The sequence below is a fragment of the Oreochromis aureus genome, linkage group 15, assembly GCF_013358895.1.
Source record: "Oreochromis aureus strain Israel breed Guangdong linkage group 15, ZZ_aureus, whole genome shotgun sequence".
In the NCBI taxonomy this organism is placed as follows: Eukaryota; Metazoa; Chordata; class Actinopteri; order Cichliformes; family Cichlidae; genus Oreochromis; species Oreochromis aureus.
In genome coordinates, this window is record NC_052956.1 from 20,812,030 (window position 1) to 20,834,188 (window position 22,159).

The window sequence follows — 22,159 nt, forward strand, 5'->3', positions numbered from 1 at the left end:
GGTTGCAATACTTGGACATGTTTTCTTTATTAAATAATGAACCAGACCCCAAAAAGTGAACAGCTGTTATTGCTAGGCAACGGGAGCAGCATTTGGTGATGCAGCACCTGACATTCCTGACCATGTGGGCGGAGCATGCATGAGATGGAATGTTTAGTAGAACTGTGCAACACAAGCACTTAGTTACAGCATTTTTCATTTTATCCAGACACAGCTAGAGACACATCTACAGCAGCATCTCTGTGCAGGACAAAAGACAGTTGAAGATAAAAACCATCGAAAACTTCACTTCACTTCTCTACAATAAGTTGGTTCTTTTCTTTAAAAGGCCAAAATGAATCAAGGGAGATCGAGAAGAGGATATGTGAGTGCTTCACCATACAGCACAGTGAAGTCGACGAGCCTTCAAGAAGAATTTCAAATAATACAGGCTGAAAATATCAAATTAAAAGAAGAGGCAGAAAAATCAAGAGGAGAAGCTAAATATTCAAAGTTTGAAACTGAAGTAGTATTGCAGGAATTACTGCATGTGGGTGTAAAACTTAAAGGAGAGAAAATGGGAAAACAACAGGCAGAAAATGAGAATGAAAACATGAAGAAAGAACTGTTGGAAGCTGAAAAAGCATTGGAGGAAGAGAAAACCACAGCAGAAGAAGCCAAAATAAATATCAAACTGCAAAGAAGGAGGCAGAAAATGTGATGCAGGAATTACAGGAGGTGCAGGAAGCTTTTGAAGAGGAAAAAGGAAAATGCAGTCGGCAACACAAGAAGCTGAAAATGCAATGGCTGAAGCTGAAATACTGAGGAAGGAATTAGTGCATTTAAAGCAACAACTTGAAGAGGAGAAAAACATAAACATGAGGCAGAAAATGAGATTGGAAATATGAAGAAAGATTTGTTGGAAACCCAAAAGTGTTGGAGGAAGAGAAAATTAAAATACAGGAAGCAAAGAAAGAAATGGAAAATACAAAGAGTTACACTCAAAACATTAAGAAGAAGTTGCTGGAAACACAGGAAGCACTTGAAAAAGAGACACATGGAAAATGGGAGGCAAAACAGGAAAGTGAGACTCTGAAGAAAGAACTGATGAAAGTGCGAGAAGAAGTTGCAGAAGAGAAAATTGAGGTGAAGGTACTCAAGAAAGAAATGACAGGCTCTCCGGTGACCAAAAAAGACTGCAAGGATGCACTTAAAGAAATAAAAAGCAGAAAAAGGAAGCTAAAGAGCTCCTCAAACACAAAGTGAAACTGGCCAAACAGCAGCTGAAAAAAAAATTTGAAGACGCTGAGGAGCAGCTCAAGAAAACCTTGAAGGAGCTGAAGACAAAAGAAAAGAAAGCGGAGAACAGGAGGGATTCTGGAGCAGACTGCTGAGAAAAAACTGACCCAGCAGCATCAAGTTTAAGGAGATCAATAGTTTCTTCCTCCTTCCCCTGTCTCCACCTTTCTTTCACTCCATCCTTCTTCTTCTCTCTCTGTCTCGCTCATCTTCTCTACCCTCACCTCTCACCTTTAACCCACTTCCTCCTAAAAATCCCCCAAACTTTACTTGGGATGTTTGTGTCTTTTTTAAAAACTCTATTCTGAATACATCTACTGAAATACAGAAATAAAATTGCCATAACTTGACCTCATGTTGCCTGCTTCTTTTCTTGTGTGTCTGTGGATGTAAAACAGTAACACACTTTCTGCTCTGTGTGTCTTTAATTGTAAATAAATGCAATATATCTTCATTTTAAAATGCAGTGAAAAAACTTCTGCTGTAAATCTTTTTTTAGCAAAATGCTTTTTTTTTTTGCCCCTTCCTGATTTCTCATGTTTTTACATGTTTGTTCCACTTACATGTTTCCAATTTCAAATGTTAACACAGATGGTCAGAGTAAATACAGATTGTAGTTTTTAAATCATGATTTCATTTAGTTTGGGAAAAAGCTCTCCAACTTTACCTCATGTGAAAAAGTAATTTCTTTCTAAACCTAATAAGTGTTTTTGTCATCTAGCAAGAACTGCATTCAAGCATTTGCAATAACTGGTGATGAGTGTTTTACAGCGCTGTGGAGGAAATTTGGTCCACTCTTCTTTGCAGAATTGTTTTAATTCGGCCACTTTGGAGGGTTTTCCAGCATAGGCTGAGTTTTTTAGGTCATGCTAAATCATCTCAATCTGATTCCAGTCTGCACTTTGACCAGGTCAAAACCTCCATGTTGTTTTTTGAGCCATTCAGAGATGATCTTGCTGCTGTGTTTTGCATTATTGTCCTGGTGCACTTGAGCTTCAGGGCACATTAAATGAGACAAGTGAGGCCTTCAGGTTTTCCGCATTTTCTGGATTAAGGCCCTCATCGTGGTTCGATTCCCAAAGCATTTGAAATGCCTTTGTAACCCTTTCCAGACTGATAGAGTTCAGTGTTTCTTAGCTGTTTCTTTAGATGTCCACGATGTTGCTTTCTGAGATCTTTTAGTCAACTTCACTTTGTCAGACACGTTCTAGTTAAGTGATTTCTTGACTAAAATATTCTGGCCATATTCCGCCTGGGTGTTGCTCATGAAGTCATCTCTATAAAAAATGTGATTAATCACTGTTGATTGTTGATTTAACACATTGGTGTAATTACTTTTTACATAGAGACAGAGGTTTGGACAGCTGTTTCCCTTTATTTGTATTTTTATTTGTATTTATTCAGGTTATCTTTGAAATATCTCAGTGTGACACTGATACTGAGTGTGGTAGGTTTTGAAAACAGCATCAGCACAGTACACAGCAAAGGGAAAGGAACAATTGTTCCTTTCAAATTTTATACAAAACATCCAATCACCTCGTAGGTTTCACTCTGTACTCACCACAGCGAGGACAGCATACAAGATGAAGATGTTGGCTATGGTGGGATTGCTGAGGTTCACGGCTGGCCTGAAGGCGTGTAGGTCAAAGGCAGCCTGCAAGGAGTCGTGTGTTGGACCACTGTGGCCATTTTTAAAAGACAGTATACTGTAACATACAGACACTGACCACAGAGAACATGTATTTAACGTAAACAACAAAGCACAAAAAGAAGAAAAGAAACTTTGCTTTTGAGTTTTTGCCTTTATGCGTTTTACAATAGCTGGACTGGCCAACGAGCATACCGGGCATATGCTGGTGGGCCGATGCTGAATTTTTGTTTTTGCAGATGTTTTCTATCTTTCTTTCTTTTTTTCTTTTCTTTGTAACGTATAAACAATGAAAGGTGGGGTCAGTGTGTCACTATCAACTCTGGGCTGGACCAATTTCAGCCGAGGAGGTCGTTGATTTTATGTTGTATTTACTCAATGAAGGAAGCCACCTGACAGGGACAAGATACCGACAACATCCTGGGAGGGCTGCACTCACATCATATAACCACTCACATTGTATAACCACGCTTGCACAACACACTTTGTAACCATATATAGTAATTTCTCTTAATTAATACAGCAAAAGCTTTATGAATATTCATGTGTGTCAAGGGCGTAGATTTGGCATGGACGGAAGGACATGTCCCCACCAATATCCAGCGATCATTGAGTTGTCTCCACCAATAAAAACTCCAACAAGCAAAGAATCTCTTATGAGCAAGCACTAGGTGACAGTGGGAAGGAAAAACTGCATTTTAACAGGAAGAAACCTCCAGTAGAGCCAGGCTCTTTAATGATGCAGACTTTGGGAGAAAGAAGATAAAAGTTAGCGACATGTAGCAGTGGTATCTAAAAACATGGTGAGAAGAGGTCTGTGGAGACAAAATACTTCTTTTTGAAACCAGAGAGGTCGCCCCCTGATGGCCATTAGAAAGAAGGCAGGATTAGCCTCACTTTTAAGGTCTTGGCGTTATTTATTATTTTTTTTTACACTTTCTGCAGTCAGGACGTGGTGAGGCATTCTTTCGTCCATAACACCAGTTTTTGTTCCCAAGTTCAACTTCTTGCTGATGTCGTGTAGTCTGAACCTGGCATTGGTCATTCACATTGGTCCTGGTGTTTTTAGATACTTTATGTACTTTGCATTTAAGACCTGCAGCTAACAGCTCGAGTATTTTCTCTATCACGTCATTCCCTGAGATGGTCAAGTTACAGTCTAACATGTAAATGTTGGACAGTCCTGAACCCACAAAATGTCCAGTGTGCAGTAAGATATAAGAGAGGAAAGAGTTAAGGCTACATTTCAGCATTAAGGTACTGATATCACTCTGATATGAATTAAGTTATTTAAAATTTCTGATGATTTCTGTCCGGTTACAGATCAAAACATTTAATGGTGTGTGGGTCATACTTTCTTTTCTTTTTTTTTTAAGCCTCAGGTAAATATGATCGTTAATAGAGATTTGAATGGGTGAGATTTCCTGATATTTTCAGCAGTCATTTGCAGCATTTTGAGGAGTAATCTCCCAACAGGGAAAATTGCTTTGCAGGCATTAGTTGAACACAGTATACATATGATTATAAATGTTGTTGTTGTTGTCGATTTTAAGCCCTGTGTGCAGACGTTTATTTTGAAGGTTTGTATTCTTAGAAACATTTGACCTGTTTAGACTTAAAGGGCTGAGTCCCAGCTTTTTCTTCAAAAGAACAATTTCATTTCTCTTGTGCTCGTGTCCACCTGGATTTTTATCATTTTAACATTTTCTCTCTCTCTCTCATTTGACACTGAACTGGTCGTTTCACTACCTGCAAAAGGAGATCTGGAGAATGTATTTGGTTTCTGGTGTTTGCTTTAGCTTCACGTTGTGTGACGTCAGGCTTTTGTTCATTATCACATGCAGACTTGATTTTTTTTTAATCTGTTGTTTTCATGATTAAGCTGCAGTGTCTTTGGTGATTTTATGATTATTGTGTTGGCGGTCTGTTGCTTTCCAATGCCTTTCTATTAGTGAATATTAAAGGAGAATTACACCAGTTTCAGGAATTCAAACCAAAGTCAGTCAGTCCTCTTTGAATATACACCACTTTTCCTTAAACGTCTCATACAGACATCACTGACATTTGTTTTTCATGGTGGTACACAACCACTAGAAATGACTGGAACTCAATCTGAATTCCTCAAAAAATGGTCGTCAATCTCCTTTAAAGGGTTTAAACATGTGAACCTCAGAAATGTATCTGTACAAAATATTGCTGATAATCTTTCCATTGCACATAGTTTACTTTGCATTTATATGCAATATTTTAATTTTGTGGGGAAATCTGTTTTATTGTGTTAATATTATAATTATTGAGTAAAAATGTAAATATTCCATTCTGGCAAACTGGCCGCTCGACATTTATATAAAAATCTCCCGAGCTTATGGATTAAGATGATATTAATGAGCAGCAGACTTTTTAATAAACTATATTTGTTACACTTCTATTGTGAATAAAAAATCTTTTAATATGTGGTTTCTTTGGATTTGTACTGTGTTATTTTAATTTACAGACCTGTTGTGGAATTTATTGAATTTGTTTATTGAATTTAAAATCTGTCCTAAAAATTTGTCTGAGCTGCGAACGCAAAAGTACTTTCAGATTTAGAGTTCTAAACTTGTCTTTTCAGAATAAGAGCATGGTATTAATGCATTTATTGGGATACTTATTTAGATGGATCCACGCTTTCAAACTTTTTACATCAAATTATGACAATCAGTTGCAGCAGAAATTGAATCTCACTAGAACAGGCAACATTTATTTAGGCTTCTGTCCAATTTTCGTGAGCCTGTGTGAACTGTGTAAATTGTAGCTTCTGTTTCCTGTTCTTGGCTGACAGGAGTGCCACCCAGTGTGGTCTTCTAGCCCATCTGCTTCAAGGTTTTGTGCATTCGTACATGCTCCTCAGCGTACCTAGAGTGTAACAAGTGGTTATTTATTGCCTTCCTATCATCTTGAAGCAGTCTGGCCATTCTCTGATGTCATCAAAGCATTATCACCCACTCTGTTTCCTCTCTTTTTCAGACCATACTTCTCTAAACTCTAGACATAGTTGTGTGGCAAAGTCAGCAGCAGTTTCTGAAATACTCGGACCAGCCCAACACCACCAACAACCGTCCCGCGTTCAATCATTTAAACCAACTTTCTTCCTGTTCCTCATGCTCCATTTGAGGTGTCTACATGTCTAAATGCTTTGAGTTGCAGACATATGGTTGGCTGACTAGGTGTTTGTCTGAAGGATCAGTTCAACTGGTATACCTAATAAAGTGGCTGTTATATTTGAGTCAGATTCACACACTGCTTATAACAGGTATACCACGCTGACATCACCCATGGGCTTTTGGACTTTGCGCTTTGAAGCTTCAACTTTACTGTTTTGTCGCCACAATGCTGGTGACTATATGTGGAAGAAATTTACGTTACTGTTATCTACTGTGGTTACACATATCTGCTAATTATTAGACTAATAAAATGCTGGAATTTGACTCAATGAAAAAAAAACTCACACAAAATTCTCAAACTTTCTTTAGGAGGACCCCAGCACGCCTGCTTAAAGAAAAGTAAGTGTGCTGATGTGGATGCTTGCAGCGACTGCTGTATAGAGGCCATCCTGCTACACATGAAACACATCAGTGTCATAATTGTTAGTTTAGTCACGTGTTTGTTTATTATCCTTATTCTTTTATCTGGGACTGTTTGCAAACATCTCAGAGAGAGAGACACCAGCATCTGAACAGAGACTCAAACCAGCAACCTGCAGGTCCCTGCTTGGCTGCTCCAGTGTTCTCCTCACTCATGTTGCCCACCAGTGATTTCTAGCTGGCCACCCACACAGCAGGCTAGAATATGCGCTGAGCCTCAGCACCATGGTTGCAATACTTGGACATGTTTTCTTTATTAAATAATGAACCAGACCCCAAAAAGTGAACAGCTGTTATTGCTAGGCAACGGGAGCAGCATTTGGTGATGCAGCACCTGACATTCCTGACCATGTGGGCGGAGCATGCATGAGATGGAATGTTTAGTAGAACTGTGCAACACAAGCACTTAGTTACAGCATTTTTCATTTTATCCAGACACAGCTAGAGACACATCTACAGCAGCATCTCTGTGCAGGACAAAAGACAGTTGAAGATAAAAACCATCGAAAACTTCACTTCACTTCTCTACAATAAGTTGGTTCTTTTCTTTAAAAGGCCAAAATGAATCAAGGAGATCGAGAAGAGGATATGTGAGTGCTTCACCATACAGCACAGTGAAGTCGACGAGCCTTCGAGAAGAATTTCAAATAATACAGGCTGAAAATATCAAATTAAAAGAAGAGGCAGAAAAATCAAGAGGAGAAGCTAAAAATTCAAAGTTTGAAACTGAAGTAGTATTGCAGGAATTACTGCATGTGGGTGTAAAACTTAAAGGAGAGAAAATGGGAAAACAACAGGCAGAAAATGAGAATGAAAACATGAAGAAAGAACTGTTGGAAGCTGAAAAGCATTGAGGAAGAGAAAAGCACAGCAGAAGAAGCCAAAAATAAATATCAAACTGCAAAGAAGGAGGCAGAAAATGTGATGCAGGAATTACAGGAGGTGCAGGAAGCTTTTGAAGAGGAAAAAGGAAAATGCAGTCGGCAACACAAGAAGCTGAAAATGCAATGGCTGAAGCTGAAATACTGAGGAAGGAATTAGTGCATTTAAAGCAACAACTTGAAGAGGAGAAAAACATAAACATGAGGCAGAAAATGAGATTGGAAATATGAAGAAAGATTTGTTGGAAACCCAAAAGTGTTGGAGGAAGAGAAAATTAAAATACAGGAAGCAAAGAAAGAAATGGAAAATACAAAGAGTTACACTCAAAACATTAAGAAGAAGTTGCTGGAAACACAGGAAGCACTTGAAAAGAGACACATGGAAAATGGGAGGCAAAACAGGAAAGTGAGACTGTGAAGAAAGAACTGATGAAAGTGCGAGAAGAAGTTGCAGAAGAGAAAATTGAGGTGAAGGTACTCAAGAAAGAAATGACAGGCTCTCCGGTGACCAAAAAGACTGCAAGGATGCACTTAAAGAAATAAAAAGCAGAAAAAGGAAGCTAAAGAGCTCCTCAAACACAAAGTGAAACTGGCCAAACAGCAGCTGAAAGAAAAATTTGAAGACGCCGAGGAGCAGCTCAAGAAAACCTTGAAGGAGCTGAAGACAAAAGAAAAGAAAGCGGAGAACAGGAGGGGATTCTGGAGCACACTGCTGAGAAAAAACTGACCCAGCAGCATCAAGTTTAAGGAGATCAATAGTTTCTTCCTCCTTCCCCTGTCTCCACCTTTCTTTCACCCCATCCTTCTTCTTCTTCTCTCTCTGTCTCGCTCATCTTCTCTACCCTCACCTCTCACCTTTAACCCACTTCCTCCTAAAAATCCCCCAAACTTTACTTGGGATGTTTGTGTCTTTTTTAAAAACTCTATTCTGAATACATCTACTGAAATACAGAAATAAAATTGCCATAACTTGACCTCATGTTGCCTGCTTCTTTTCTTGTGTGTCTGTGGATGTAAAACAGTAACACACTTTCTGCTCTGTGTGTCTTTAATTGTAAATAAATGCAATATATCTCATTTTAAAATGCAGTGCAAAAACTTCTGCTGTAAATCTTTTTTAGCAAAATGCTTTTTTTTTTTGCCCTTCCTGATTTCTCATGTTTTTACATGTTTGTTCCACTTACATGTTTCCAATTTCAAATGTTAACACAGATGGTCAGAGTAAATACAGATTGTAGTTTTTTAAATCATGATTTCATTTAGTTTGGGAAAAAAGCTCTCCAACTTTACCTCATGTGAAAAAGTAATTTCTTTCTAAACCTAATAAGTGTTTTTGTCATCTAGCAAGAACTGCAATCAAGCATTTGCAATAACTGGTGATGAGTTTTTACAGCGCTGTGGAGGAAATTTGGTCCACTCTTCTTTGCAGAATTGTTTTAATTCGGCCACTTTGGAGGGTTTTCCAGCATAGGCTGAGTTTTTTAGGTCATGCTAAATCATCTCAATCTGATTCCAGTCTGCACTTTGACCAGGTCAAAACCTCCATGTTGTTTTTTTTGAGCCATTCAGAGATGATCTTGCTGCTGTGTTTTGCATTATTGTCCTGGTGCACTTGAGCTTCAGGGCACATTAAATGAGACAAGTGAGGCCTTCAGGTTTTCCGCATTTTCTGGATTAAGGCCCTCATCGTGGTTCGATTCCCAAAGCATTTGAAATGCCTTTGTAACCCTTTCCAGACTGATAGAGTTCAGTGTTTCTTAGCTGTTTCTTTAGATGTCCACGATGTTGCTTTCTGAGATCTTTTAGTCAACTTCACTTTGTCAGACACGTTCTAGTTAAGTGATTTCTTGACTAAAATATTCTGGCCATATTCCGCCTGGGTGTTGCTCATGAAGCCATCTCTATAAAAAATGTGATTAATCACTGTTGATTGTTGATTTAACACATTGGTGTAATTACTTTTTACATAGAGACAGAGGTTTGGACAGCTGTTTCCCTTTATTTGTATTTTTATTTGTATTTATTCAGGTTATCTTTGAAATATCTCAGTGTGACACTGATACTGAGTGTGGTAGGTTTTGAAAACAGCATCAGCACAGTACACAGCAAAGGGAAAGGAACAATTGTTCCTTTCAAATTTTATATAAAACATCCAATCACCTCGTAGGTTTCACTCTGTACTCACCACAGCGAGGACAGCATACAAGATGAAGATGTTGGCTATGGTGGGATTGCTGAGGTTCACGGCTGGCCTGAAGGCGTGTAGGTCAAAGGCAGCCTGCAAGGAGTCGTGTGTTGGACCACTGTGGCCATTTTTAAAAGACAGTATACTGTAACATACAGACACTGACCACAGAGAACATGTATTTAACGTAAACAACAAAGCACAAAAGAAGAAAAAGAAACTTTGCTTTTGAGTTTTTGCCTTTATGCGTTTTACAATAGCTGGACTGGCCAACGAGCATACCGGGCATATGCTGGTGGGCCGATGCTGAATTTTTGTTTTTGCAGATGTTTTCTATCTTTCTTTCTTTTTTTTTTCTTTTCTTTGTAACGTATAAACAATGAAAGGTGGGGTCAGTGTGTCACTATCAACTCTGGGCTGGACCAATTTCAGCCGAGGAGGTCGTTGATTTTATGTTGTATTTACTCAATGAAGGAAGCCACCTGACAGGGACAAGATACCGACAACATCCTGGGAGGGCTGCACTCACATCATATAACCACTCACATTGTATAACCACGCTTGCACAACACACTTTGTAACCATATATAGTAATTTCTCTTAATTAATACAGCAAAAGCTTTATGAATATTCATGTGTGTCAAGGGCGTAGATTTGGCATGGACGGAAGGGACATGTCCCCACCAATATCCAGCGATCATTGAGTTGTCTCCACCAATAAAAACTCCAACAAGCAAAGAATCTCTTATGAGCAAGCACTAGGTGACAGTGGGAAGGAAAACTGCATTTTAACAGGAAGAAACCTCCAGTAGAGCCAGGCTCTTTAATGATGCAGACTTTGGGAGAAAGAAGATAAAAGTTAGCGACATGTAGCAGTGGTATCTAAAAACATGGTGAGAAGAGGTCTGTGGAGACAAAATACTTCTTTTTGAAACCAGAGAGGTCGCCCCTGATGGCCATTAGAAAGAAGGCAGGATTAGCCTCACTTTTAAGGTCTTGGCGTTATTTATTATTTTTTTTTTTACACTTTCTGCAGTCAGGACGTGGTGAGGCATTCTTTCGTCCATAACACCAGTTTTTGTTCCCAAGTTCAACTTCTTGCTGATGTCGTGTAGTCTGAACCTGGCATTGGTCATTCACATTGGTCCTGGTGTTTTTAGATACTTTATGTACTTTGCATTTAAGACCTGCAGCTAACAGCTCGAGTATTTTCTCTATCACGTCATTCCCTGAGATGGTCAAGTTACAGTCTAACATGTAAATGTTGGACAGTCCTGAACCCACAAAAATGTCCAGTGTGCAGTTAGATATAAGAGAGGAAAGAGTTAAGGCTACATTTCAGCATTAAGGTACTGATATCACTCTGATATGAATTAAGTTATTTAAAATTTCTGATGATTTCTGTCGGTTACAGATCAAAACATTTAATGGTGTGTGGGTCATACTTTCTTTTTTTTTTTTAAGCCTCAGGTAAATATGATCGTTAATAGAGATTTGAATGGGTGAGATTTCCTGATATTTTCAGCAGTCATTTGCAGCATTTTGAGGAGTAATCTCCCAACAGGGAAAATTGCTTTGCAGGCATTAGTTGAACACAGTATACATATGATTATAAATGTTGTTGTTGTTGTCGATTTTAAGCCCTGTGTGCAGACGTTTATTTTGAAGGTTTGTATTCTTAGAAACATTTGACCTGTTTAGACTTAAAGGGCTGAGTCCCAGCTTTTTCTTCAAAAAACAATTTCATTTCTCTTGTGCTCGTGTCCACCTGGATTTTTATCATTTTAACATTTTTTCTCTCTCTCTCATTTGACACTGAACTGGTCGTTTCACTACCTGCAAAAGGAGATCTGGAGAATGTATTTGGTTTCTGGTGTTTGCTTTAGCTTCACGTTTGTGTGACGTCAGGCTTTTGTTCATTATCACATGCAGACTTGATTTTTTTTTAATCTGTTGTTTTCATGATTAAGCTGCAGTGTCTTTGGTGATTTTATGATTATTGTGTTGGCGGTCTGTTGCTTTCCAATGCCTTTCTATTAGTGAATATTAAAGGAGAATTACACCAGTTTCAGGAATTCAAACCAAAGTCAGTCAGTCCTCTTTGAATATACACCACTTTTCCTTAAACGTCTCATACAGACATCACTGACATTTGTTTTTCATGGTGGTACACAACCACTAGAAATGACTGGAACTCAATCTGAATTCCTCAAAATGGTCGTCAATCTCCTTTAAAGGGTTTAAACATGTGAACCTCAGAAATGTATCTGTACAAAATATTGCTGATAATCTTTCCATTGCACATAGTTTACTTTGCATTTATATGCAATATTTAAATTTTGTGGGGAAATCTGTTTTATTGTGTTAATATTATAATTATTTAGTAAAATGTAAATATTCCATTCTGGCAAACTGGCCGCTCGACATTTATATAAAAATCTCCCGAGCTTATGGATTAAGATGATATTAATGAGCAGCAGACTTTTAATAAACTATATTTGTTACACTTCTATTGTGAATAAAAAATCTTTTAATATGTGGTTTCTTTGGATTTGTACTGTGTTATTTTAATTTACAGAGCTGTTGTGGAATTTATTGAATTTGTTTATTGAATTTAAAATCTGTCCTAAAAATTTGTCTGGGCTGCTGAGCATAAAAGTACTTTCAGATTTAGAGTTCTAAACTTGTCTTTTCAGAATAAGAGCATGGTATTAATGCATTTATTGGGATACCTATTTAGATGGATCCACGCTTTCAAACTTTTTACATCAAATTATGACAATCAGTTGCAGCAGAAATTGAATCTCACTAGAACAGGCAACATTTATTTAGGCTTCTGTCCAATTTTCGTGAGCCTGTGTGAACTGTGTAAATTGTAGCTTCTGTTTCCTGTTCTTGGCTGACAGGAGTGCCACCCAGTGTGGTCTTCTAGCCCATCTGCTTCAAGGTTTTGTGCATTCGTACATGCTCGAATGTACCTAGAGTGTAACAAGTGGTTATTTATTGCCTTCCTATCATCTTGAAGCAGTCTGGCCATTCTCTGATGTCATCAAAGCATTATCACCCACTCTGTTTCCTCTTTTTCAGACCATACTTCTCTAAACTGTAGACATAGTTGTGTGGCAAAGTCGCAGCAGTTTCTGAAATACTCGGACCAGCCCAACACCACCAACAACCGTCCCGCGTTCAATCATTTAAACCAACTTTCTTCCTGTTCCTCATGCTCCATTTGAGGTGTCTACATGTCTAAATGCTTTGAGTTGCAGACATATGGTTGGCTGACTAGGTGTTTGTCTGAAGGATCAGTTCAACTGGTATACCTAATAAAGTGGCTGTTATATTTGAGTCAGATTCACACACTGCTTATAACAGGTATACCACGCTGACATCGCCCATGGGCTTTTGGACTTTGCGTTTTGAAGCTTCAACTTTACTGTTTTGTCGCCACAATGCTGGTGACTATATGTGGAAGAAATTTACGTTACTGTTATCTACTGTGGTTACACATATCTGCTAATTATTAGACTAATAAAATGCTGGAATTTGACTCAATGAAAAAAACTCACACAAAATTCTCAAACTTTCCTTAGGAGGACCCCAGCACGCCTGCTTAAAGAAAAGTAAGTGTGCTGATGTGGATGCTTGCAGCGACTGCTGTATAGAGGCCATCCTGCTACACATGAAACACATCAGTGTCATAATTGTTAGTTTAGTCACGTGTTTGTTTATTATCCTTATTCTTTTATCTGGGACTCTTTGCAAACATCTCAGAGAGAGGAGACACCAGCATCTGAACAGAGACTCAAACCAGCAACCTGCAGCTCCCTGCTTGGCTGCTCCAGTTTTCTCCTCACTCATGTTGCCCACCAGTGATTTCTAGCTGGCCACCCACACAGCAGGCTAGAATATGCGCTGAGCCTCAGCACCATGGTTGCAATACTTGGACATGTTTTCTTTATTAAATAATGAACCAGACCCCAAAAAGTGAACAGCTGTTATTGCTAGGCAACGGGAGCAGCATTTGGTGATGCAGCACCTGACATTCCTGACCATGTGGGCGGAGCATGCATGAGATGGAATGTTTAGTAGAACTGTGCAACACAAGCACTTAGTTACAGCATTTTTCATTTTATCCAGACACAGCTAGAGACACATCTACAGCAGCATCTCTGTGCAGGACAAAAGACAGTTGAAGATAAAAAACCATCGAAAACTTCACTTCACTTCTCTACAATAAGTTGGTTCTTTTCTTTAAAAGGCCAAAATGAATCAAGGGAGATCGAGAAGAGGATATGTGAGTGCTTCACCATACAGCACAGTGAAGTCGACGAGCCTTGAGAGAAGAATTTCAAATAATACAGGCTGAAAATATCAAATTAAAAGAAGAGGCAGAAAAATCAAGAGGAGAAGCTAAAAATTCAAAGTTTGAAACTGAAGTAGTATTGCAGGAATTACTGCATGTGGGTGTAAAACTTACAGGAGAGAAAATGGGAAAACAACAGGCAGAAAATGAGAATGAAAACATGAAGAAAGAACTGTTGGAAGCTGAAAAAGCATTGGAGGAAGAGAAAACCACAGCAGAAGAAGCCAAAAATAAATATCAAACTGCAAAGAAGGAGGCAGAAAATGTGATGCAGGAATTACAGGAGGTGCAGGAAGCTTTTGAAGAGGAAAAAAGGAAAATGCAGTCGGCAACACAAGAAGCTGAAAATGCAATGGCTGAAGCTGAAATACTGAGGAAGGAATTAGTGCATTTAAAGCAACAACTTGAAGAGGAGAAAAAACGTAAACATGAGGCAGAAAATGAGATTGGAAATATGAAGAAAGATTTGTTGGAAACCCAAAAAGTGTTGGAGGAAGAGAAAATTAAAATACAGGAAGCAAAGAAAGAAATGGAAAATACAAAGAGTTACACTCAAAACATGAAGAAGAAGTTGCTGGAAACACAGGAAGCACTTGAAAAAGAGACACATGGAAAATGGGAGGCAAAACAGGAAAGTGAGACTCTGAAGAAAGAACTGATGAAAGTGCGAGAAGAAGTTGCAGAAGAGAAAATTGAGGTGAAGGTACTCAAGAAAGAAATGACAGGCTCTCCGGTGACCAAAAAAGACTGCAAGGATGCACTTAAAGAAATAAAAAAGCAGAAAAAGGAAGCTAAAGAGCTCCTCAAACACAAAGTGAAACTGGCCAAACAGCAGCTGAAAGAAAAATTTGAAGACGCCGAGGAGCAGCTCAAGAAAACCTTGAAGGAGCTGAAGACAAAAGAAAAGAAAGCGGAGAACAGGAGGGGGATTCTGGAGCAGACTGCTGAGAAAAAACTGACCCAGCAGCATCAAGTTTAAGGAGATCAATAGTTTCTTCCTCCTTCCCCCTGTCTCCACCTTTCTTTCACTCCATCCTTCTTCTTCTCTCTCTGTCTCGCTCATCTTCTCTACCCTCACCTCTCACCTTTAACCCACTTCCTCCTAAAAATCCCCCCAAACTTTACTTGGGATGTTTGTGTCTTTTTTTAAAAACTCTATTCTGAATACATCTACTGAAATACAGAAATAAAATTGCCATAACTTGACCTCATGTTGCCTGCTTCTTTTCTTGTGTGTCTGTGGATGTAAAACAGTAACACACTTTCTGCTCTGTGTGTCTTTAATTGTAAATAAATGCAATATATCTTCATTTTAAAATGCAGTGCAAAAAACTTCTGCTGTAAATCTTTTTTTAGCAAAATGCTTTTTTTTTTTTGCCCCTTCCTGATTTCTCATGTTTTTACATGTTTGTTCCACTTACATGTTTCCAATTTCAAATGTTAACACAGATGGTCAGAGTAAATACAGATTGTAGTTTTTTAAATCATGATTTCATTTAGTTTGGGAAAAAAGCTCTCCAACTTTACCTCATGTGAAAAAGTAATTTCTTTCTAAACCTAATAAGTGTTTTTGTCATCTAGCAAGAACTGCATTCAAGCATTTGCAATAACTGGTGATGAGTGTTTTACAGCGCTGTGGAGGAAATTTGGTCCACTCTTCTTTGCAGAATTGTTTTAATTCGGCCACTTTGGAGGGTTTTCCAGCATAGGCTGAGTTTTTTAGGTCATGCTAAATCATCTCAATCTGATTCCAGTCTGCACTTTGACCAGGTCAAAACCTCCATGTTGTTTTTTGAGCCATTCAGAGATGATCTTGCTGCTGTGTTTTGCATTATTGTCCTGGTGCACTTGAGCTTCAGGGCACATTAAATGAGACAAGTGAGGCCTTCAGGTTTTCCGCATTTTCTGGATTAAGGCCCTCATCGTGGTTCGATTCCCAAAGCATTTGAAATGCCTTTGTAACCCTTTCCAGACTGATAGAGTTCAGTGTTTCTTAGCTGTTTCTTTAGATGTCCACGATGTTGCTTTCTGAGATCTTTTAGTCAACTTCACTTTGTCAGACACCTTCTAGTTAAGTGATTTCTTGACTAAAATATTCTGGCCATATTCCGGCCTGGGTGTTGCTCATGAAGTCATCTCTATAAAAAAAATGTGATTAATCACTGTTGATTGTTGATTTAACACATTGGTGTAATTACTTTTTACATAGAGACAGAGGTTTGGACAGCTGTTTCCCTTTCTTTGTATTTTATTTGTATTTATTCAGGTTATCTTTGAAATATCTCAGTGTGACACTGACACTAAGTGTGGTAGGTTTTGAAAACAGCATCAGCACAGTACACAGCAAAGGGGAAAGGAACAATTGTTCCTTTCAAATTTTATACAAAACATCCAATCACCTCGTAGGTTTCACTCTGTACTCACCACAGCGAGGACAGCATACAAGATGAAGATGTTGGCTATGGTGGGATTGCTGAGGTTCACGGCTGGCCTGAAGGCGTGTAGGTCAAAGGCAGCCTGCAAGGAGTCGTGTGTTGGACCACTGTGGCCATTTTTAAAAGACAGTATACTGTAACATACAGACACTGACCACAGAGAACATGTATTTAACGTAAACAACAAAGCACAAAAAGAAGAAAAAGAAACTTTGCTTTTGAGTTTTGCCTTTATGCGTTTTACAATAGCTGGACTGGCCAACGAGCATACCGGGCATATGCTGGTGGGCCGATGCTGAATTTTTGTTTTGCAGATGTTTTTCTATCTTTCTTTCTTTTTTCTTTTCTTTGTAACGTATAAACAATGAAAGGTGGGGTCAGTGTGTCACTATCAACTCTGGGCTGGACCACTTTCAGCCGAGGAGGTCGTTGATTTTATGTTGTATTTACTCAATGAAGGAAGCCACCTGACAGGGACAAGATACCGACAACATCCTGGGAGGGCTGCACTCACATCATATAACCACTCACATTGTATAACCACGCTTGCACAACACACTTTGTAACCATATATAGTAATTTCTCTTAATTAATACAGCAAAAGCTTTATGAATATTCATGTGTGTCAAGGGCGTAGATTTGGCATGGACGGAAGGGACATGTCCCCACCAATATCCAGCGATCATTGAGTTGTCTCCACCAATAAAAACTCCAACAAGCAAAGAATCTCTTATGAGCAAGCACTAGGTGACAGTGGGAAGGAAAAACTGCATTTTAACAGGAAGAAACCTCCAGTAGAGCCAGGCTCTTTAATGATGCAGACTTTGGGAGAAAGAAGATAAAAGTTAGCGACATGTAGCAGTGGTATCTAAAAACATGGTGAGAAGAGGTCTGTGGAGACAAAATACTTCTTTTTGAAACCAGAGAGGTCGCCCCTGATGGCCATTAGAAAGAAGGCAGGATTAGCCTCACTTTTAAGGTCTTGGCGTTATTTATTATTTTTTTTACACTTTCTGCAGTCAGGACGTGGTGAGGCATTCTTTTTCGTCCATAACACCAGTTTTTGTTCCCAAGTTCAACTTCTTGCTGATGTCGTGTAGTCTGAACCTGGCATTGGTCATTCACATTGGTCCTGGTGTTTTTAGATACTTTATGTACTTTGCATTTAAGACCTGCAGCTAACAGCTCGAGTATTTTCTCTATCACGTCATTCCCTGAGATGGTCAAGTTACAGTCTAACATGTAAATGTTGGACAGTCCTGAACCACAAAAATGTCCAGTGTGCAGTAAGATATAAGAGAGGAAAGAGTTAAGGCTACATTTCAGCATTAAGGTACTGATATCACTCTGATATGAATTAAGTTATTTAAAATTTCTGATGATTTCTGTCCGGTTACAGATCAAAACATTTAATGGTGTGTGGGTCATACTTTCTTTTTTTTTTTTTTAAGCCTCAGGTAAATATGATCGTTAATAGAGATTTGAATGGGTGAGATTTCCTGATATTTTCAGCAGTCATTTGCAGCATTTTGAGGAGTAATCTCCCAACAGGGAAAATTGCTTTGCAGGCATTAGTTGAACACAGTATACATATGATTATAAATGTTGTTGTTGTTGTTGTCGATTTTTAAGCCCTGTGTGCAGACGTTTATTTTGAAGGTTTGTATTCTTAGAAACATTTGACCTGTTTAGACTTAAAGGGCTGAGTCCCAGCTTTTCTTCAAAAAAACAATTTCATTTCTCTTGTGCTCGTGTCCACCTGGATTTTTATCATTTTAACATTTTTTTCTCTCTCTCTCATTTGACACTGAACTGGTCGTTTCACTACCTGCAAAAGGAGATCTGGAGAATGTATTTGGTTTCTGGTGTTTGCTTTAGCTTCACGTTGTGTGACGTCAGGCTTTTGTTCATTATCACATGCAGACTTGATTTTTTTAATCTGTTGTTTTCATGATTAAGCTGCAGTGTCTTTGGTGATTTTATGATTATTGTGTTGGCGGTCTGTTGCTTTCCAATGCCTTTCTATTAGTGAATATTAAAGGAGAATTACACCAGTTTCAGGAATTCAAACCAAAGTCAGTCAGTCCTCTTTGAATATACACCACTTTTCCTTAAACGTCTCATACAGACATCACTGACATTTGTTTTTCATGGTGGTACACAACCACTAGAAATGACTGGAACTCAATCTGAATTCCTCAAAATGGTCGTCAATCTCCTTTAAAGGGTTTAAACATGTGAACCTCAGAAATGTATCTGTACAAAATATTGCTGATAATCTTTCCATTGCACATAGTTTACTTTGCATTTATATGCAATATTTAAATTTTGTGGGGAAATCTGTTTTATTGTGTTAATATTATAATTATTGAGTAAAATGTAAATATTCCATTCCGGCAAACTGGCGCTCGACATTTATATAAAAATCTCCCGAGCTTATGGATTAAGATGATATTAATGAGCAGCAGACTTTTTAATAAACTATATTTGTTACACTTCAATTGTGAATAAAAATCTTTTAATATGTGGTTTCTTTGGATTTGTACTGTGTTATTTTAATTTACAGACCTGTTGTGGAATTTATTGAATTTGTTTATTGAATTTAAAACTGTCCTAAAAATTTGTCTGGGCTGCGAACGCATAAAAAGTACTTTCAGATTTAGAGTTCTAAACTTGTCTTTTCAGAATAAGAGCATGGTATTAATGCATTTATTGGGATACCTATTTAGATGGATCCACGCTTTCAAACTTTTACATCAAATTATGACAATCAGTTGCAGCAGAAATTGAATCTCACTAGAACAGGCAACATTTATTTAGGCTTCTGTCCAATTTTCGTGAGCCTGTGTGAACTGTGTAAATTGTAGCTTCTGTTTCCTGTTCTTGGCTGACAGGAGTGCCACCCAGTGTGGTCTTCTAGCCCATCTGCTTCAAGGTTTTGTGCATTCGTACATGCTCCTCAGCGTACCTAGAGTGTAACAAGTGGTTATTTATTGCCTTCCTATCATCTTGAAGCAGTCTGGCCATTCTCTGATGTCATCAAAGCATTATCACCCACTCTGTTTCCTCTTTTTCAGACCATACTTCTCTAAACTGTAGACATAGTTGTGTGGCAAAGTCGCAGCAGTTCAGCAGTTTCTGAAATACTCGGACCAGCCCAACACCACCAACAACCGTCCCGCGTTCAATCATTTAAACCAACTTTCTTCCTGTTCCTCATGCTCCATTTGAGGTGTCTACATGTCTAAATGCTTTGAGTTGCAGACATATGGTTGGCTGACTAGGTGTTTGTCTGAAGGATCAGTTCAACTGGTATACCTAATAAAGTGGCTGTTATATTTGAGTCAGATTCACACACTGCTTATAACAGGTATACCACGCTGACATCGCCCATGGGCTTTTGGACTTTGCGTTTTGAAGCTTCAACTTTACTGTTTTGTCGCCACAATGCTGGTGACTATGTGTGGAAGAAATTTACGTTACTGTTATCTACTGTGGTTACACATATCTGCTAATTATTAGACTAATAAAATGCTGGAATTTGACTCAATGAAAAAACTCACACAAAATTCTCAAACTTTCTTTAGGAGGACCCCAGCACGCCTGCTTAAAGAAAAGTAAGTGTGCTGATGTGGATGCTTGCAGCGACTGCTGTATAGAGGCCATCCTGCTACACATGAAACACATCAGTGTCATAATTGTTAGTTTAGTCACGTGTTTGTTTATTATCCTTATTCTTTTATCTGGGACTCTTTGCAAACATCTCAGAGAGAGGAGACACCAGCATCTGAACAGAGACTCAAACCAGCAACCTGCAGCTCCCTGCTTGGCTGCTCCAGTGTTCTCCTCACTCATGTTGCCCACCAGTGATTTCTAGCTGGCCACCCACACAGCAGGCTAGAATATGCGCTGAGCCTCAGCACCATGGTTGCAATACTTGGACATGTTTTCTTTATTAAATAATGAACCAGACCCCAAAAAGTGAACAGCTGTTATTGCTAGGCAACGGAGCAGCATTTGGTGATGCAGCACCTGACATTCCTGACCATGTGGGCGGAGCATGCATGAGATGGAATGTTTAGTAGAACTGTGCAACACAAGCACTTAGTTACAGCATTTTCATTTTATCCAGACACAGCTAGAGACACATCTACAGCAGCATCTCTGTGCAGGACAAAAGACAGTTGAAGATAAAAACCATCGAAAACTTCACTTCACTTCTCTACAATAAGTTGGTTCTTTTCTTTAAAAGGCCAAAATGAATCAAGGGAGATCGAGAAGAGGATATGTGAGTGCTTCACCATACAGCACAGTGAAGTCGACGAGCCTTCGAGAAGAATTTCAAATAATACAGGCTGAAAATATCAAATTAAAAGAAGAGGCAGAAAAATCAAGAGGAGAAGCTAAATATTCAAAGTTTGAAACTGAAGTAGTATTGCAGGAATTACTGCATGTGGGTGTAAAACTTAAAGGAGAGAAAATGGGAAAACAACAGGCAGAAAATGAGAATGAAAACATGAAGAAAGAACTGTTGGAAGCTGAAAAAGCATTGGAGGAAGAGAAAACCACAGCAGAAGAAGCCAAAAATAAATATCAAACTGCAAAGAAGGAGGCAGAAAATGTGATGCAGGAATTACAGGAGGTGCAGGAAGCTTTTGAAGAGAAAAAAAGGAAAATGCAGTCGGCAACACAAGAAGCTGAAAATGCAATGGCTGAAGCTGAAATACTGAGGAAGGAATTAGTGAATTTAAAGCAACAACTTGAAGAGGAGAAAAAATGTAAACATGAGGCAGAAAATGAGATTGGAAATATGAAGAAAGATTTGTTGGAAACCCAAAAAGTGTTGGAGGAAGAGAAAATTAAAATACAGGAAGCAAAGAAAGAAATGGAAAATACAAAGAGTTACACTCAAAACATTAAGAAGAAGTTGCTGGAAACACAGGAAGCACTTGAAAAAGAGACACATGGAAAATGGGAGGCAAAACAGGAAAGTGAGACTCTGAAGAAAGAACTGATGAAAGTGCGAGAAGAAGTTGCAGAAGAGAAAATTGAGGTGAAGGTACTCAAGAAAGAAATGACAGGCTCTCCGGTGACCAAAAAGACTGCAAGGATGCACTTAAAGAAATAAAAAGCAGAAAAAGGAAGCTAAAGAGCTCCTCAAACACAAAGTGAAACTGGCCAAACAGCAGCTGAAAGAAAAATTTGAAGACGCCGAGGAGCAGCTCAAGAAAACCTTGAAGGAGCTGAAGACAAAGAAAAGAAAGCGGAGAACAGGAGGGGATTCTGGAGCAGACTGCTGAGAAAAAACTGACCCAGCAGCATCAAGTTTAAGGAGATCAATAGTTTCTTCCTCCTTCCCCTGTCTCCACCTTTCTTTCACCCCATCCTTCTTCTCTCTCTCTCTGTCTCGCTCATCTTCTCTACCCTCACCTCTCACCTTTAACCCACTTCCTCCTAAAAATCCCCCCAAACTTTACTTGGGATGTTTGTGTCTTTTTTAAAACTCTATTCTGAATACATCTACTGAAATACACAAATAAAATTGCCATAACTTGACCTCATGTTGCCTGCTTCTTTTCTTGTGTGTCTGTGGATGTAAAACAGTAACACACTTTCTGCTCTGTGTGTCTTTAATTGTAAATAAATGCAATATATCTTCATTTTAAAATGCAGTGCAAAAAACTTCTGCTGTAAATCTTTTTTAGCAAAATGCTTTTTTTTTTTTTTTGCCCCTTCCTGATTTCTC

General features: G+C 38.6%; 1 protein-coding gene across 1 annotated transcript in view; it reads left to right on the forward strand.

The window, feature by feature from the left end:
• Window positions 1-21,541, forward strand: part of LOC120433213 (trichohyalin-like) — a 47,671-nt gene extending 26,130 nt beyond the window's left edge. The window contains exons 3-4 of the mRNA XM_039599106.1: window positions 13,940-14,951; window positions 20,666-21,541. Of these exons, the coding sequence (XP_039455040.1) occupies window positions 13,940-14,951; window positions 20,666-21,541 (1,888 nt within the window). The remainder of the gene's footprint in view (window positions 1-13,939; window positions 14,952-20,665) is intronic.
• The last annotated feature ends 618 nt before the right edge of the window (window positions 21,542-22,159 follow it).